Genomic DNA, 20316 nt, shown 5'->3' with positions numbered 1-20316 from the left:
AACTAGTATTAACGTATAATTGGTGTAATGAAATCAAACTCGATAAATTTAAGGTGAAATGGGTTGGGCTATACAAAATTTGTGAAGTGGGTGATAACGGAGCAATTAGATTATGGAGGTTGGATGGGAAAGAGGTGGCCGGTGCAGTAAATGGGTCTAAGTTAAAAATCTATTATGAGCGAAATGAAGCTCGAGAAGATAATAACAATCGAACGAATAATTCCAAAAGAATGTAAATAATAATAGTATAATTAATGATAATAAGTAGATAATAATAATAATAATAATATATATATATATATATATATATATATATATATATATATATATATATATATATATATATATATATATATATATATATATAATAATATGTAATTAACAAATGAGTTCATGTGAGGTTAACATTAGTCGAGGGAAGGATTTTGCAAAAGTGCATGAACCTCTGTAAGTAGAATATAATGAACTGAATCATATGATGCTCAAAAGAGAAAATAGGTGAAACCAGCTAGTAAATACCATACAGCTGTACAACATATGTGAAACGGTGTGCCCACCAGATGGCCTCAGCAAAAAAGTGAGGAAGGTGAGCACCGTACGGCTATTTTAGAAGGTGGAGTAGGAGAAATTTCATTTGCTGCGAGCCGTATGCCATACGCATGTTGGAGACAAAAGAGTGAGAGATAGAGTAAGCCATATGGTCTGGGCTTAGGTCATGGCATGAGGGAAAAAGTGTATCTGTATGGCGAATAAGGCAAGCTAGAGACACCATACAAACACCAGGCAAACTGAGACCGCACCATACAACTAAAGCAATCACATGGGACACTATATGGATAGAGGTAAACACCATTAATGCACCATAAGGGCAAAAAAACAAACACTGCAGATTATAATTGTAACGAACTATACAGACTTGGTAGAATAGGCAATAGGTCCGTACATTGTATGGTTTGAAAAGAAAAGAGGAAAGGGACACCACTGTACAGTCTTAAGGAAGGTGTACTTTACCTACAGAATGGAAAGGTATGTATTGTACGGCCACAGAAAAGGTAATGGTGCAAAGTTTAAACTCACACTGTACTATTAAGCAAAGCATAGGCAAGACAACCGTACAGTACGTAAGGGAAATATTAGAGGGAGTATAGTGTGCATACGGGACTGAGATAAGTGCACACAGGGAGTCTACGAAACACGTTCAGCAGTGTACAGACTCTACATAGGAAGGAGTCGAGCAGACTAAACTATTTGCTGCTGCTCACGCAAGCTAAAGTACTAGTCCGTACAATCTTGTAGACTCACGCGAATGTGAATTTGTCAAGTATAGCTGCCGTATCATCATTGCCTTTAGGGAAAATTGCAAAATACCCTAATTGTATTTCTTCACACAAAAGGACAGAAGAGGTGACAATTATGCAGTGAATTGGGAAGAGAGCTTGGAAGAAGTTAGATGAAGATTCAGTAACCAACACAAACATGAACAAAAATGTGAAGACTTTACCCTCAGGTGTGCGTATTGCAGGAGGCACAAGCACAAGCACAAATAGAAAGGGCAAACAGGTAGCATAGCCACCAGTTGCACCTGCTCACCTCACACCACATAATATCTCTTTAGAAGGTTTGAATGGAGCCAAATGCAGGAAATGGTGGCAAGATACACCCGAGAACCATCTAGTGAAGAATAGCATCCAGAAGGCGCAGGTGGAATGGGCGATACAAATGCCATTATTTTGCATTTGGGATTACAAAGGCTTTTTGTGCATGATGATAGAGACTTACGATCAGTTCTGTCGAACTAGTTCGTTTGCTTATCTCAAATGTGACCTAGTAATCTCATTCAGGGCACTGGATTTTTACGCGGGTATTTTGGAATACTTGGCCATGTACATGGGGGAAGAAAATGGATAACAAGCCGAAAAAGTTAAATCGAGAGGTGAAGGCACAATTGATACAATTGGTATGTGGTAACTTGTCACAAGTAGAGAAAGAAGCTCTCATGGACACTTCGAAGGGTAGAGGACTGAAGAAGTCCAACATTCAAGAAGGGCATTGGCATTGCCTCATGGACTTAGTGAAGAGTCAGCGCACCGGATCAAGCCACACAGCCGATATCTCATTTCCACAGGTTGCGATGATGAATGGAATCCTAAATGGGAGAGTGTATGATTGGGCTGCACTACTTGTAGCAAGAATGTATGAGTTCATGACACTTCAACATAAGACATTCTACATGCTTCACTACGCAATTGGGTTATTCCTAGAGGCGACAACACAGATGATTCCTCTCGATAGTCTAGAGCTCAAACCTGGGCCGTTCATGCTAGGTGAACCCTCTATTATGTAGTGGAGACACTTGGACACAGTTGGCGGCAAGGCCATGGTCGGGCAGAAGCAACCCACATAGGATGCAGGAGATACAGATAGTGGTCGGCAAGAGATATCTTCTGATGAGAGTGGGACCGATGGAGAGGAGGAAGAAGATGATGAAGAGGTGGAAGTTACTACGACAACATCGTTTCTATTTCTGCGGCCTGCACTTTCGGCGACAACACATTTGGTTCCGGTGGGTACGCGTAGTGCACACATTCTAGGATTTGGACAACTCAGGCAGCTAGTGGTGATGACCCTTGTCACAATAGCAACACAATCGACTGCAGAGACTCTGACTATTTCGGAGGCAATGGCCATGGCCATAGTTGAGACAGAGCTACACTCATCACTGATGACAACCTTGCTAGAGGAGGTGATGGAGTTACCTGCACAGGAGGTTCCTGAGAGTTCGTGGACATCACAGGTCAAATTGGAGGTATTGGGATTAGATGCGGTGGTCACAATAGACGATGCATTATTGGCCACTAGTGAAGGTACTGCGACTGAGGACTTAAGTGAATAGGACTTGAGTGGGTACTTGGGAAGGAGATTTAGCATTAGACTGATTAGTATTGACACTTGGCACTATCTCACCCATGAGAGAATTACCTGAGGTGATGGATCCTCCAACCCCACCAGTAGAGAGTCATCTTATCGTCGCAGTGGAGCAACCACCACCCCCACCTCCGACAGGGAGTTCTGTGGAGAGGATGTTAGAAGCAGTAGAGGTAGTGATGGCCACAGAGCACACCACACCAACTAACCCCTCGACAACTATAGAGTAGGAGGATGTCGAGACATACTTGTGGATGTGTTGACTTGAGGTCGCCGAGTAGCAGTCTCAACACAAAGACGTGCTTTGGAGGCGGTGGTACGGGAGTTAGAGTAGGTCTTGGCATTTATGCAAGTTGGTTGTCCAGTGGCCTTCTCAGTATGTTTCAAGGTGAGAGAATGACCGAATGTAGAGACGCTAGAGATGCAGAGGGAGTGGATTACTCTGGAGCCTGTGGTGGAGAGAAGAGCTGAGCAATTCATGCGAGAAATAGTACAATTGTATCGAGAGGCGTACTATGCTCTATGCAAGAGTGAGGCTAATCAGGTAGTAGCAACAAGGGCTCGTAAGGAGACAAATACTAGATTAGCCATAGTAGAGGCCATTTTGGCCACACAGTAGGTAGCTTGGGAGAAGGAGCGGACAACACTCATTGCTGAGAAGGCAACAGTTATCTCAGTTGGGGGATGCCAAGAGAGAGGTAGATGCAAAGGAGGTGGAGCTCCGAAACATAACCGAAATGATGAAGAGAGCATTGGAACTTCAAATGCAAGCCAAAGTGAATTTGGATGCCCAAAAGCAACAGGTACACTAGTTGCAGACACAGCTGAGTGAGCTATGGGCACAAAGGACGTCTAACACACTAGCCCTACTAGGGACGCACCCCTCTTCTTCTTAGTTTGTTTTGAGTCTTGATGTACTTAGTAGTTGTCTCTATTTTGTCATCCAAAGACAACCTTTTTTTTGGGGGGGGGGGGGGGGGGGGAGGATGATGTTGTCGATAAAAACTATATTATAGCCGACATGATTAGCTAGTGTCCAAAAGGTTGCGCAGTTGAGTCACCCCTCCAGGAAGTATACGTACATCGTCCAAATGGATTTATGAATCATCGTTGTAATTGGAATTGCATATCTGCTTATATGAATAAAGTATCTTGTTCTGTGTTACATGCTAATCTCTTAATGCGATAAATATCCGTTTACCCTGTACAGTAAATAATCTTGTTATTTGTTTATTTGTTACTTATTTCCTTCTCTTAACTTGTAGGTATAACTTGCCATTCTTTTAGCATAACCCATTCATCTCGACCTTATTGGTCTTCCTAGATGAAATCTTGGTGTGGTTGCTTATAGCATTGATCATACTCATTTCATCACAATTTTCAATTCTTTATGCCAGATTTGTGCTTATAACTGTCATTCATAAGTAAATCGATAACAATTGCTAAACTGTATAAGGTGCCTTCCTTATCTCAAGAGTTTATAAGATAAATACCTCTGTCTAAGTCGGTACAAGATCTAAAATCCTTCAAACATCAATTTCTGAAAAACAAAGTATAATCTTGCAGAGGTAGCGTATACAGGGTACTCATGTAATAGTATTACCAATCAATGTATAATGTACTGACAAATCAATATTCAAGCTCCTTATGCAATAGTATTTCCAATCATACGTATAACGAAATGGCTGATCAATATACGGGCTCCTCATGCCATGTTCTAACTAGGAAAAACTCCATCAATACTTAGCGAGATTACAGAGCTTGTCATGTAAGAATTCAAATGAGAATTGTGGAAGAAAGTACGACTTGGGAGAAGTGAACTCCTTGTTTATTGGAGAGCTGAGCCTCCTGCTACAGCTCCTTATTGGGATTGAAAATCAACTATCAATGGTTCACGACAATTGCCGAGCTTGCTGTATATGCACTTCCAAAAATATGATTCACGACTCTGTATCCAACAGCCAGTTATGAAAACAAATGCTTATACATAACCCTAAAAAGTAGCGATAGCTTGGTGCAAGTAATCTCACTAGAAAAGATATGCGGTTTAATGCTACTATAGATGTTAAAATAAAGAGAATATTTGAAAATGAAAAACAAGAGTTGGGGATCGTAGGTGAGAGAAGATTTTTCTTGAAATACACCCATTGCATGTGATGAGCTCATCTCTTGCAACCGCATGCTCGGTTTTGAGCAAGAAGAAAAAGGTGGCAACAAAATATGTTGCATTCGAGAACCATACAAGGTGGCTGATAAAACAAAGGCTCCAAAATTTAAAATAAGCCGCCGAATAAGTAATGGGCTGATGGCACAAATATAATTATAAAATTTGCTAAAGTTCGGAATTTAAATCATTGAGATAAGTTGGAAATAAGAATTCTTTTAATGTTTTAATATAGCGGTATCATTTGCACCCACCCATACTTGCATATGTAAGTACATGTATATGTATGCAAATGTAATATTCCAAGTATATACGTATATTATGTCTAAGATATATATGTTCATAAGAATCATAAGGAATATATGCATGTATACGTGTATATGTATGTACATGTACATGCATGTGTAGGTACCATGGTATCTTTATATTAAAACATGCCTTGCTCTGACAGGAAGCTTAGGGATCGTTTACAAACATCAAGGTAATAATTTGTTCTAGTTGATTATTCATTATTTTATTAAGTGTGCTGACTAACTTGTTCATGGTGATCACTTGGTATGACCTTGCTTGCCTAGTCTAGCTTCCCTGACCAAGATGGCTTAGAATCCATACTTGTCAACCCATAGGTGGATTGGTGTCCCTTACCCAATTGCTTCTCTGGCAATGCTTCCCCTCTTCGATGTGGTCTTGCAAAAGAGAATTTTCCAAGATAATAACATATTCTCCAATATCAAAGATACTATGCAAGTTATCATTTTTATGAAAACATCATAATGGCTAACTACCATTTCATTTTTCATGAATTCATAAAGAGTAACCACTTTTCCATAATTTCAAGATAACAATGATCATAACGATTAACTAACATGTCATCTTCCCATGCAATTATAATGAATAAACATATTTCCATTTCACATGAAATCTCAACGGCTAGAAGATCATTTTTAAATTAGGCAAAATTTGGGATGTAACTTGGATGGTTCTAGTATTGTAGATGTGATTGTGGTGTATAATATTGTTAACACCAACAAAAGGCTTCCTTTTGAACAGTACCGGTTTGACTACAAGCCGAAGTAAGGTTAAAATGTATAATGACGACCTATAACTGCGGTCAAATGATTTGGGACAACAAAGTGAATAGAACTCTTTTCCACTTCCCATCTTATTAAAATTTTCCTCAAACGGTTGAACTTTTGGGGTTCTGTATTCTAGAGAATGCTTTAAGTGTTCATTTGATGATACTTGTGGCAGATACTAATTACATCTTGTACGATTTAATCTAAGTCAGTTGTTCATTTGTGATGGTTCTTTTTGTAGGTTTCGGCAATTATTTTTTGGGGATCTGGTTCATTTTGGTTTTGTCAATACAAAGAAATATAAAAATCAGACATATATACATATTTGCAGCATTAATTAAGTTAATATACATCGCCAAACTAGTAGTCGAATCAGATAGCCAAATACACAACCATTAATTGTAAAATACTAGTGAAACTTAACTATTATGATATACATTAAAGTTCAACATTGATAATGTCAAGTGTTCCATTCATTCTCATGGGAGATGGGTTCATGTGAACCACTACTCATGAACCATGGGTCAATGAGTTTGACTCAAAATCTACATAGTTGAACCCTGATAGCAATATCACAATTTGACTTGCTGTGGAAAATATCTCCTACTTATCAATAATGTCAAGTGTCAGCAATCTAACCATTAGTGATCAAATATCAAATGGGTTATCAAAAATATCATCCTCCATGGTAAAGTAGAAGAACCACAGATACTGGCATTGGCGCATTGTTATTGGCACTTGGTAATTTATCCCTGAAATTATGATAACAGCAATAAGGAATAACAGAAGTATAAGAAAAAGACACACGAGACTGGGAAAACCATTCCTCTTGAAGGGAAAAACCTAGCCACACCACAAAAATATCACTTTTAATGATAATAAAATGTTGAGTACAATGCTTTCACTGGATGCGGTGTCTTTTTTACATGAAGTAACCACACAAATATATAAAATTGAGAGACCCTTTACATCACAACTGAAGGTCTCTTCAATTTCCAAAACAAGTTTTTTCATATTTCCAAACACATGCCTCTTCAGATGACATGTCTCTACATATGATTATATCTTGAATTTTATTATAAATATCCTCTTCAAGTGAAGATGACCATAACGGTCATATTTCTAAATTATAAAAACAGAGATAAAGAGCTCTATCACAGCAACAATTTTTAACACTCCCTCTTAGAAAGCGAGAGTTTTTAGAATGGCAGGTGCAATTGCTGCTATCAAGGATGTCAATATCACATAGGTTCTCTCAACATACATAATTTATCATGCTTACTTCATAAGCACATAAAACTAAAGTCATGGAGTCACACACGACTTCCACCATGCCTACTCGCAGAGGGTGGTTCACCATACCTACTCATAGAGGGTGGAAGGAAGGCTTTCACCTCAAACTTATCCCAGAGAAGAATGCATTTCCACCATGCCTACTTGCAGAGGGTGGTCCACCATATGTACTTGTAGAGGGTGGAACAAGGGCTTGGCTTTCACCTCAGACTTCTCCCAGAGAAGAATGCATTTCCACCATGCCTACTCGCAGGGGTGGAATGAGGGCTTTCACAATAGACTTCTCCCATAGAATGCATTGTCCAACATGTAAGAATAGTTGAGATTCTCTCTCAACAAAGACTCTCTCTTAGTAGGGACAGTTTTGATCACAACAATAAGATGGCTGATTCCAGTTTGACCAAGCAGGGAGCTTTGGCAGTTTGACATCTCCCTCTGTCATGTAACCTCCCTCTGGAGCTGAAAAGTCTCCCTCTGCATATAATCTTCCTCTTTAAATGGAGATACGTATCATCAATACAAGCAATGTCCTCATGTTCATCAATCTCTCATCACCTCATTGGTGCATCCTGCAATGAAGAAGGAGATTAATAATAATTCATAAAATAATCTATCATTAAGAGATACATAAGGAGATTAGTGCTCAGGAAAACACTATACCCAGTGCTGTAGCAGAATTCAATATTTAAGATATAATCAGGAATGCTTAATCTCTTTCACATGCAAATTCACCAATGTTTTCAACTCAGTTCTGTAATATGTCCTTCGCTTAACAACAAATCGAAGAGTTTACTTATGGCCATGCAATCTGAAAAACAGAGTCAAACAAGTGCACTAACCACAGGTGCGAGTTGCCACTATAGCACCAACTGTTAAACCCTACCAAGAACAGCAGTTTCAGATATAATCCCTCCAAATAAGAGAATTGGAGTAACAAATATTAAAATAGTACCCCATGGTGACACTAAGCCGACCAATAAATAGGAAGTGCTAACAGAGAGTCTGCTTCTGAAAAGCCCAGACTTCTACAATAACAAATGTCTTTAATACCAATATGAAAGATGCGGTAAAACATATAAAGAAATTACAAGATTGAAAGGACTCTTCAGATAAGTAAAACATAAATTAGACTCTATCATTCGCAAAGCACATCATGCAGTAAAATAGAACCTCTAGAGTCTTCTATCAAACCTGTAGATGCCTGTAGAGATTTTCTGTTAAACCCGTAGTGTCCAACAAATTCGGTTCTAACTTATGATAGATGAAGAATTGTCATAGTAAAACATATCCTGCAAGCACTGCACATAAACGTGACCGGCAACAGGAAAAAATCATTATCAAACAATAATGCTTACAAGATTTATAAGAATCGCTTCCCCCTTTACTTTCTGACTAAGTTGCCGATTCGGGTTCGGGGACGGGTTCGGGTTCGGGGTTCGGTTCGTGGGTTCGGGCAAATTTTTTTTTCCCCATTTGGGTTCGTGGGTGGGTTCGTGAGTATATATATATATATATATATATATATATATAAACACACACAAGAGATGCCATCATGTCAAAAGCATGGTGATTATTTTTCTCTATGGCCTACCTACTTGTTTGGCTTATTAATATATGCTATCACTTGCTTTGATAGCATACGTACACCATTGTTTCTAGGGAAAGCTTTAATACTTTATCTAGGAATTCCATATAGATGGGCTTTCACCTGACTCTATGAACTTGAATACCTAACATCACCCACCTTGCATATCCAAATATAACCCACACTTCCTAGAACCCACTATATTATATCAACATACTTTCAAATAAAAGAACTCATCTATTATGAATTTAGGTCCGTTTTTGGAGCTAGAACTAAGTGCCACTGTATTTCTTCTGGCAATTATTTTATAAACAACACGTTCAAAACAAATAAAATTTAGAAAATAAATACTTAACCCCAAAAAAATATAAGTGCAGGGATACATTCATAGAAAAAATGAAAGAACGGTGAAGCAAGAGAGTTTGTATTATATTCGTTACTTAGTAAAACATAAACGTAAAAAATAAAAAAATATTACCTCATTTGAACAAAATATTATTGTTTGTTTTTGGCATTTAATGGACACTTGCACATGTTGGAATAGCAATGCAACCATTGTGGAACTGTCAATGATCATTCTTCAACTCTCTTTGTTGAATCACAAGGAAGAGAAAGCTCAGCCTTTTGAAATGGTTTGTCTTTTACAATTAAAATAAGCTAAAATGATTCCGTTTTGGTGTTTGAAATGCTTCAAATGGCACTTTTAGGTTGAAGAATTCATTATAGGGCAACCAGGTCAAAGACAAAGCTGAAAAGAAAAGCCAAAAGGAAAACAAAACCGTTATAAATCAATAAGTTCTATGTGGGTTAGATGGGATCCTTTGAATCCTCCCCAAGTCTTAGACACACTTAGCTCTGCCATTCTATGCCCTACCAGATTTAATAGGGGAATCAGACCAGATTCTGAATTCAGTTACCAGACTTGGATCTGGTAATATAGCGTATTTGTATAGTTGATGTATCCAATGGGGCAGTAAACTAAATCTTTGGGATGCTTTTGACATGATGGCATGACTTAGGTATTTGTATAGTTGATATATATAAACACACACAATTAAAAAAACACACGCTTTAATGTTGTTTTAGCCCTGGGTTCGCTGTGGGTTCATCTGGGTTCGCTTCAGCAAGGACCTGGATGAATCCACAGTCAAAACTAAGGACCCAGCCCGGACCCGAACCGAACCCAGGGACGAATCCGGACCCGTACGAACCCGGACCCGAATCCGGGTAGCAGGGGACGAATCCGGCAACATGAAGTTTCTGAGTTTCTGATGAAAGCATATACAGACAATACGGATGATCCTGGATCCAAGTCTTCCACCCTGCTTATATATCCGGTTAGCATCAGTAAAATTTGATTGAAATAAAACAAAATCTGACAGAAGGAATAAAATAAAAACTACAGTGTTCGATGATGAAGTAATAAAACTGAAGACTTATACCATCATGCCCGATGCCACAAGAACATAGAGAGGATAATTAGATAATCAAAAAAAATTCTGACAGAAAGAAACACGATATGCCTGAAGACAGCTTTGATAATGACTGCTCTGCCCACTATGACCAAAAAGCAAATATCCTTTTAATCACCGTTGATTTTGCAGCCACTGTTAGAATGTTCGCCTCCCACATCCTGTATTGTACCTGTTGACAAAGAAAACAGCAATTCTAAAACGGACTGAAATATGCTTCCATGCATTCAGGTTGCTGTTTAGAGGAACACTTCTTGAGATGAAATTTTGTCATGAATACTACTACAGCTGAGCTGTTATCTTTTTCTTTTACCAGACCTTATAAAAAAATTACTTCATCAGTCGGCTCCAAAACCATGGAGAAGCTATCCTTTTCATCTTGTCATCGACATGAACATTGAACCAAAAAGCTCCAAACGAACACTATCCTTAGTTCAATTACAAACTGAAAAATGTCATTGCATAAATATCGCAATCTATGAAAGACACTACAGGAATGTCTCCACCATAGACAGAAAAAGACAACGGGTAAAGAGGTAACCGACGACATCAAAACAATTAAGGAAGAAGTAGTGATAACATCTGAAAGAAAACAAGCACGAGCTACATCAATTTTAGCTGGATCTGCTGGAGAGATTTAAATCTCGTTGTTGTTGTTTCCCAGAGCAGAAACTGATAATCTCTATTCTTCTCTTTTGAAATGAGTCAGCCACTAACTCTCATGGTTGCTGTATTAATGAGGTGGTGACTCAGAAAGCAACACCCCCGACCAGATGATAACTGCCAAAAAGTATTCACAGATTTTCCTCCCGTAGCTAGATCATCACTGCAGCCAACAACAGCTTGCTAGATTGGAATTGTTCCTTAGCACCCCACAATGCCATAATATACTTGTTGTCACTTAGGTTTGCACCCTTGTCCAGAGCCTATGCGTGAGGACAACCTAGTGAAACATGGAAACAACCTCCAAGCTGTGGGACTTGAACTGTGAGGTTGAATCTCCAAAGAAGGCTGGCTTTCTCTTACTATTAGGGTGCACCTAACTACTCTCTGAGAGGAAAAGGGAGAAGGAGAGCATGAAAGTAAATCTACCTAATCTAATCTAAAGAGGTGATGCACCAAAATAGAGTGTTCAGACCAATCTCTGCCCATATATGCACTATTGAACCAGAATGAAACTAAAGATATACACATTCAGACTTGCTTTAATCAAATAACCACATGTAGATTAGAAAACCAGAATGAATGACACAAGGAAAGAGAAGATTCACTTATATATCATTCACAGGCCAGAAGAGATACAGTCATGCAGATTACATACTTCCACAAAACAATGTCGAAGGCAAAGAGTTCTTGCACTTTCATACCAATGGCTGAAGGAGATAAAGTAGAGAATCATACAGTTCAGAGGCACAGGGGAATTTACACTGGAATTGCAGAGCAATAGCAAAGAAAACAGAGAAAGGTCGACCTGGACAAAATTTACAAAAGTTGCCTTTATAGTTCAGGCATAACTGGGATTTTCCCTCCAACTGTAATTACTCCCCAACCACCTGCCATTATAGAGAACAATCATGGGGATCTGAAGAAATCTGATTTTTTTGTGTCAAATAATGCCTTGAGAAGACAGAAACGGCGCCATAACTGTGCTCTGACCAAGTAGATAGGTTGGGTCGGGGGGTAGAGTGTTCCTGTATGTTTCGCATTCACTTCTGGTAGCTGGAATCGATCATGAAGATTAGATTCGTGTAAAACTCTTGATTTCCCCTGTTTCTGGATTGGGAGTCAACACAGTCAGCAAGTCAAACGAGACCCATAAGTAGGAGGAGCCACGTGGGCCAATGAACCTCCTTTCTTTCTGCCACCTCGCAAGGTCTTCCCGAGTTGACCATGCTTTTTAACTAACCGCGCCATCTTTTCTCTAAAAAATCTTGACTGCGACATCATACTAACTGCCAGCTGCTAATTGTTATTGCTTGCACTGGACCCACTGGGACATGTGTCACCTACGTGCTATGTCGCTATGCGTATCCTCCGAGCAGCTTTCCATGGCGACATAGCGCCAACCGTCGATTTCCGTAGATCCGACAACCGTGAAGACTCGTCGTAATGCTGCGCTATCCTCTCAAAATTTCAGGCCCACTGATCCACGTGGCGAAAGGGCGCTATGTCGCTATCGTTAACATCCTCGCAGTTCTCCATAGCGAGATAGCGCCTGTCGTGGATCTTCCTTTAGATCTGGCACCGGGCTGGCCGAATGGACCAATGAAAAATCGCCACCGTACTATGACCTATTTGACAACTGCCACCGAGGACGAGCTGTACTATCACTTTGGAGAAGGGCGGGCCCAGACGCTATGTCGCTAGCGTTAAAATTCTCGCAGCTTTCCATAGCGACATAACGCCAACCGTGGATCAGATCACATCGGACGGTGAGGGTTCATCAAGTACCTAGCTGCGGGGAGGGCGGGTAAATGACGTCAACTGGGACATGTGCCCTCCACCTGCTTTCTCGCATTGTCAGAAGGTCTGACAAAGCTCAGAATGCGAGGAAGCGGGCACCAACCGATCTGCCAGCTCAGCCACCCCCTGTTTGTCCTGCAGCCCACAAGATGGAAACAGACCCACTTGCCACGCGTCACCAAGGTGCTATGTCACTATGGTTAAAATTTTTCGCAGTTCTCCATAGCGACATAACGCCTGTCGTGGATCTGGGGAAGATCTAACAGTGCACAACATAGATCTGACTTATCAGTGTACCAACCAATGAGAACCGGCCGCATGCCAAACTGTCTAACAAGTCCTCGTAGGGCCCACATTCCACACAGTCATGCCTTAGCCAATGAAAAAACTGATTAACTGCCAACGAGGACCCGGTTACATCACTGATATCCGACAGGGCATACCTGGGACCTACCTGCCTTCTGATGTTGCCGTAATGTTATCTTCCATCTGGGCGCTATGTTGCTAACGACGAGAAGAACAAATTTCCCGATAGCGCCATAGCGCTCGCCGTTGACTTAGCGAAACCCGGCGCCGGAGAACAAGGAAAAGGAGGACCCACCTGATACGTGGCAAAGAGGCTCTATTTCGCTAATGCAAAACAACGTGCAACTCTTCATAGCGACATAGCGCCGACCGTTGATATGGGGAAGATCTGATGGCGCGAAAGTTGTAGGCTAGCGGAAGAAAAAAAGTGAAATACACTAAGGTTTAATTGTTTAATTTTTTGGTATTTTTCAAACATAAAATAACATTAAACCTGGGAACTAGCTGTTGGCGGGTAGGTATTCAAAATTCAAATATTTGGCGGGGAGGCACAAAATGCAACAATACTTAGGACCATAAACTCCAGTGGTGTCAAAACTGTCAGCTGGAGGGGATTTCATCTCTTGAGCTCGAAAGAACACAAACCAGAATAACCCGGAATCTCATCTCCTTAAACAACTCTTGAAACAAAATCCTCTCAAAATAAAGAAAGAATCCTATAGAAAAAAATAGTTTAAAAGAGAGTGCAATCAACAAGAGGGCATAGTTTCAAGATGTTGTCACATGGGTCTAAATATTGCGTCTCTATATAACACTTTGGCTACACGAATGCAAAAAATTGATTAATTATTAAAAAGAAATCACAGCATACCAAGAATGAAAATCCATTACTATTCCTACGATTTTTTTTCTGGTAAAGAGAAAAAACAGGGGCACATACAAATTCAGAATACTGCAATGTTATACTATAAAGCATGGCTCACATCCCACCTATGAATCAACATATTTTTTGCCTATGGAACCTTTACAAAGTCAAAGACTCAAAGCATCAAACATAAATTTAATAAATATTTCTAACACTTCTATATTGCTGATATCAACTAGGCTCTGATACCATGTTAATTTAGTCCAGAAATTATGATGACAGCAATAAGGAAGAACAAAAATAGAAACAAAAGACACACGGGATTATCTTGGGAAAACCCTTCCACTTGAAGGGAAAAACCCAGCCACACCACGAAAATATAATTTCTATTGATAATAAAATGTTTGAGTAAAATGCTTTCACTTGATGCGATGTCTTTTTTTGCACAAAGTAACCACACAATATATAAAATTGAGAGATGCTTCACATCACAATCGAAGGTCTCTTCAATTTTCAAAACAAGTCTCTTCATATTTCGAAATGCACGCCTCTTTGCATGACACATGTCTCTACATATAATTTTATCTCGAATATTATTATAAATATCTTCTTCAGCTGAAGATGACCATAACAGTCACATTTTTAACTCATAAAAACAGAGAGAAAGATCTCTATTGCAGCTACAATCTCTAACAGAACTGACACTGGCTTAGGCACTGCACCAGCATTGGCACTAATACTGTCATGCTCACTTGGTAGCTCATAATCATCAACTTCAATTGCAGCAAAGTGTGAAGTGGCAGCATCATTAATTTTTTCCAGCATTTTTTGTGAATATGGTGAGCGAACAACCTTGAATGTCAATCCATTCACATAGACACATCTAGCTGTCTTGTTAAACAATCTCTCTAGACTCATTGGGAAATGTTGTTTCCAAGAGTCTCTGTGATCTCTTAAGTGTAAAGGTCACAAGTTGTTCTCTAGGTGTGGATAAAAATAGATGGCCCTTTGTAGATCAAAAATTAGAAGGCAGTGGGGGGCCTTCATCCCCTTTGATCCTTTCTTAGTCTTTAGCCAAGTATGAGTTACAGATTTTTACCCTTTTGCTTGGTCTGCTTTTGCTTGCGCTTCATTATATGCAAAGGCTTGTTTCTTTGGAAGGCTTATATCACTTTTGGCAGGGACAAAATTGGATGATTTAGTTAGGGATAAGGCAAAAATGACCTTTCACTTGATTGTATGTGCTTGACTATCTTGCTTTGCAATGACCACAAATCCAAGTGTAACTTCCGTTTTGTAGAAGTTATACCATTTCAACATTTCTCAAAGGGGAGAGAGCGGTTTTATTTTGAATTGCGGTAGGCACTTGTGGTTAGAAATAGTTGCTATTGTAAATATTTATGAGTTATGACAACAATTTTAGTTTACAACATATTTGAAACAAACTCTCAAAAAAAGAGAGTTCATTTGAAAAAGAATGAGAGAACAAAAACTTTAAAAATCCAACTATTTTGAAATATTCTTCCTTTACTATTGCCTTGATAACAAAGCAACACTTGCAAATGCATAGAAATAGCATAACAACCAACTTGGAGCATTCAATGATCAATCACCAATTTTATTTGTGCAATGACAAAATAGCAAGCACGGAAAATTATTTTTGTTTTTCATTCACAATAGGAAAAATGAGATGTATTGTATGGCAAAAATTAGTGCTGGGAGCAAGTCACCTTTTTGCATTAAAAAGCAATCACAAGCTAGAGAAGTATCACAAGGCATGACACCAAAGTCATCAATGAGGTTAATAGTAGTTAGAGAGGAAGATGACACTGGAACATTAACTGAGAACTAAGAACTTACAGCTTAAAGCTTGTTTGAAGATTGTAACAGCTTTACGTGCATCTTATATCTCTTGTATTGGCAGTAAAAGATGCATACTGCCTGTTGCAAGTTTTAGAATAATAACTTGTGTTGTTACCTTTTAAGGTTGAAGAAGCTTATTAAGGTGTAGAAATGTTAAGGTTCCCCAAAATTGGCAATCTCAATATGAAATATATCAGGCATCCACCAGCTCCAGCAAGGAATTATATAGTGGTTTGAAATTTTATAGAAAATATCAAAAAGAAATTTAACCAAGGCATTTTATTTTATTATATTTATATAGCTTTTAAGACAAAAATCATGCCACCATTAATTAGTAGTTTTCCTTTTTTGAAAAGCATTTGAGGGCCTTTAAGGCTCTCAGTTATTTTGAGCCTGGTAAAAATGTTACCTGATAGTGATACTATTACTTGCAACAGGTTCCAAGAGAGTCACTACTTTTTGTGATTCCAGCATTTGGTGGCATTGCATCATGGGATGGTTATGGAGCTCCTTTTCAAGAAACTGATGAAAGCATTACACATCAGGTTTTGATTGGCTTGAATCACACACCCTCAATTAGAGTGGATTAATTTGATAAATAAATTTGTCCTGCATTAGCTGGAAATTAGTGGTAGTTTTCCATATTATCGCTGCTAGTTCTTTCAATAGATTGAAGAATATTTGTATGTGTTGTTCTGTCAAGTTCTTGACTCGCTGACTGTGTTGAGCAGATAGTGGATCGGCCAACTCAGGGTCATAAATATTTATCTAGGGACTATGTTCAACCTCAGTGGATTTATGATTGTGTCAATGCACGACTTATCTTACCTACAGAAGATTACATGGTTGGAAGGTACATGCACAATGATAATTTGCATACTTTTGTTTTAGTGCTTATGATTGAAACTGATCTTAGTTGTTGAAAGATCCCTCACGCCATTTTTCATAGTTTTCCTTGCCCTTGAAATGCATTGCTTTAATACTTCTTCTTATTTGGCCATACCAGGGTTCTTCCACCTCATCTTTCACCTTTTGTTAATAACGAATTGGAGGGTTACTTGCCAGAGTATGCTGAAACAATCAAGCGCTTGCAAGTGGCTGAAAAGAAGCAACTTTTACCTATGCCCGGGATGGAAGATGAGGATATGACTGATCCACAAAACATGCTGGCAGATGCTGTTGCTCGTCGTAATGAAGCTAACGAAGTGGCAGAAAAGGAAAAAGTGGTATGTGCTGTTATATCACTTCCATTATAAATTATATGGGATGCATTTGAGCTGTTTTCTGATTTGATATTTCTAATAACAAAGGCTTTTGAGAAGTTGAAGTTCTGAGCTTTAAGTTGTTTAAACTTTAGAATATCCTTATCTAATTAATTTTTAAAATAAGATTTTAGTTCAGCTGGAGTACTCTGTTGTGAATTATTTCAGGAAATTGTGAGTGAGCGGGTGTATCAAGAAGATCTGGCAAAGGAACTTCAAGGCATTCCATATTCTGCATCTCTGTTTGGCACGGAGAAGGAAGAGTTGCATGAAGCTTATCGGGAGGAGAATTTTGCATCTACAGGATTTGGGCCAGAAAAGGATACCGATGACTCTAAGACAATGTCAAAGGTTATGATGTCTGGGAAGAAGAGAAAGCTATATGAAGCCATGCAGGTATTGATTTTAGTCTCATATTACATTTGGAAATATGGCTAGTAATATGCAGATATAGAGATAGTTATAAAAATATTAAAAAGTGCGTTACGGTATTACCACTTAGAACTCCTAAAACAAATGTCAAATGATTTTACCAGGAAACATGATGTTCATTTTTCCATTTTCTTATCTATGGTTTATCAACCAGAATACTAAAATGGGGCTCTTATAGGTCATGGATGAGACAAGGAGTGTGGTGGGTCATACTTGGCAATCCTCCTCACGCCTCTTGAATAACTACACCTTATTAATCAGTACCACTGTCATATTTTCCGTCCAGCTGTACTACATGTAGTTGGGTGGTTATGCTCTAGCCTTTGTTGTCACCTCGTTTCCTGACCTGCTTAATGCCTTCCTTACTCAATAATTGGGCTCTTCTGCCTTCTTAATGGGCAATGATTCCAATCATTTATATCCTGTAGAATTTGGCATTGTAATTATGCTCAATCACGATGTTGGAATCAATATAATTATGCTCATCTCGACTGCTTCCACTAGGCATAAACATGGCTTGAAAAGTAGGAGAAATATTTAAGCATGGATGGATGTGTGCTCAGTTGATCTAGTCATAGAGTGTTTTTCAAAAAAGAGTTCTTGAACAAAAATAAAATTTTAAAGTCAAAGAGGGGAATGAGAACAACACCTTTTTAGCCCCCTTATTGCTAGGAATCACCTTTTAATGTCTCCTAACCATCACATTCAACTTGGAATCACCCGAGTTTCTTTGATGATGCAACATGATTCTGACCCTTGATTCTAGGATAAATTCTACCTAGAAGTGCTTATATTTTTTTGTTGATTCAGTAACATTGTGAGGAAGCATACCTGGGAAGGAGTTCAATGGTAAGTGCCATGCATGTTTTGGTTGTGTTGCTTTTTTACTAATTGCAGGACAGAATAGAAGTAAATTAGATGCCAAAGTAAGATTATGTTTGGAAGAGTGTAATGTCCCCACTACTTGGGTTAACAAGCCCCTTCAAAATAATTGTTAGAATCATAATAATAACAAATATCACTATACTATTGTACCCTCTATCCCAACCTTAAAGATGTCTCTAGATTGGGTTTCCTAACCCATAATTATTCAATTGTCTTCTCAGGAGTGCACTCCTTAAGGTTCTTCTTGGACGGGACATCCTCTATTCAAGGCCAATCACATATGCATATGTTGACATCATCAGTATATTCTGGCCTTTATCCATTTCTCATTTAGCCATTCATACAGGGTTACTCATCTCTCACACTGGCACGATAGCCATTCATAGGAGGATCTCACTTCTTGCAGTAACACTGAGGTTCTATTTACTACTCATCTAGCCATTCATATGGGGTTGTAACAATCCCTCACACTAGCACGATAGTTATTCTTACGAGAGTTGCACTAACCTCTCACATTGGCACTATGAATTAATCAATTATTTCATCATAAGAAATTATATTGATTTATTATAACAAACATCAAATAACTCTAATAATAACCACAAATATTCTAATGTCAAATTTCATTATTAAATCAACATAATATAAAATCTTTAAATATCATTTTTATACAAATGTGAATTTCCAAATACAATTATAAAAATGTAAATATAAATATATCTACTATATAATGTGACTTCCTAAACTCACATAAATAAATAAATAAAATAAAATAAGTAAAACATACCCTTATCATCTCAGGCTTTTACCTTTTATAAGGCTCCCTTTTTTCTCACGTAGCTGCTCCTTAATTTCTCCTTCTCATTATTAAATGGGAATAAGACTATATTCCTCCCTTGTGTGTAGAATTGTGAGGTATGTTCACCTTTTTATAAGATATCTTTAATTTTTTAAATCTCCTTATTACACTACCCATTTTGTCTTAATAATCCCCTCTCATTTGATTTGCCGCTATAATGTTTCTTTCTTTAAATAAAATTTGCTCATCCTTTACTTTCAATATGTATAGTTAATCTTATATCTTTCTTCATGTGAGTGATGAGATATCTTTTTTTAATGTTTGGAATATGGAATCTATCCTTTTTCTGCCCTCTTCATCAGGATTTCCTTTTTGGCCCCCTTCCTTGCCATTTCTTTTACTCTGTTTTTTATATCCCTTCAGCTATGTGATTTGTATGGTATTTATATAATACCTCTTTCACTTAATGGGTTGTGCCTCTTGTCATTCGGCATTGGTTATTTGTTGTGTTTATGGAATAAGTGATTAGTATGTTTACATGGGAAATGTTCTTGGGAATACGTTTCTTAGTATAATGAGTGAGTATGGATTTACTAATATATTTGGTGATACATTATCTTTATATCGAGCCTCATAAATATTCATTAATTATATTGGCAATTTTAAAATTTAATATTAATACTATTTTATTTTTAATTGATGTTTATACATAAGTATTTATTAAGTAATTCAATTAGCAATCATATATACATTCTTTTAATTAATTGTAAAGTTTAGATTTCATTATTAGAGGAATATTGCAAAGAGATGTGGCTGTAAACTAGAAGATGCCTTTCTTCCTAGATGCTGGTAAATCTACTGGGAAACAACAAGAAATATTTCTGGTGTGAAAATTGAAGAAGTCTCAGAATAAAGCACATAACCGA

General features: G+C 38.2%; 1 protein-coding gene across 1 annotated transcript in view; it reads left to right on the top strand.

Moving 5' to 3' along the window:
* The window catches only part of LOC149538693 (pescadillo-like protein), a 78973-nt gene that overhangs the window by 37990 nt on the left and 20667 nt on the right, over window positions 1-20316 (top strand). Inside the window, exons 11-14 of the mRNA XM_089800025.1 lie at window positions 16450-16557; window positions 16744-16865; window positions 17019-17238; window positions 17443-17670. Coding sequence (XP_089656151.1) covers window positions 16450-16557; window positions 16744-16865; window positions 17019-17238; window positions 17443-17670 — 678 coding nt within the window. The remainder of the gene's footprint in view (window positions 1-16449; window positions 16558-16743; window positions 16866-17018; window positions 17239-17442; window positions 17671-20316) is intronic.

Source organism: Cupressus sempervirens, chromosome 9, assembly GCF_028749045.1.
Source record: "Cupressus sempervirens isolate cs-2001-9-10 chromosome 9, ASM2874904v1, whole genome shotgun sequence".
In the NCBI taxonomy this organism is placed as follows: Eukaryota; Viridiplantae; Streptophyta; class Pinopsida; order Cupressales; family Cupressaceae; genus Cupressus; species Cupressus sempervirens.
Note: the sequence above shows the minus strand (reverse complement) of the source record. Positions and strands in the feature narration are given on the sequence as shown.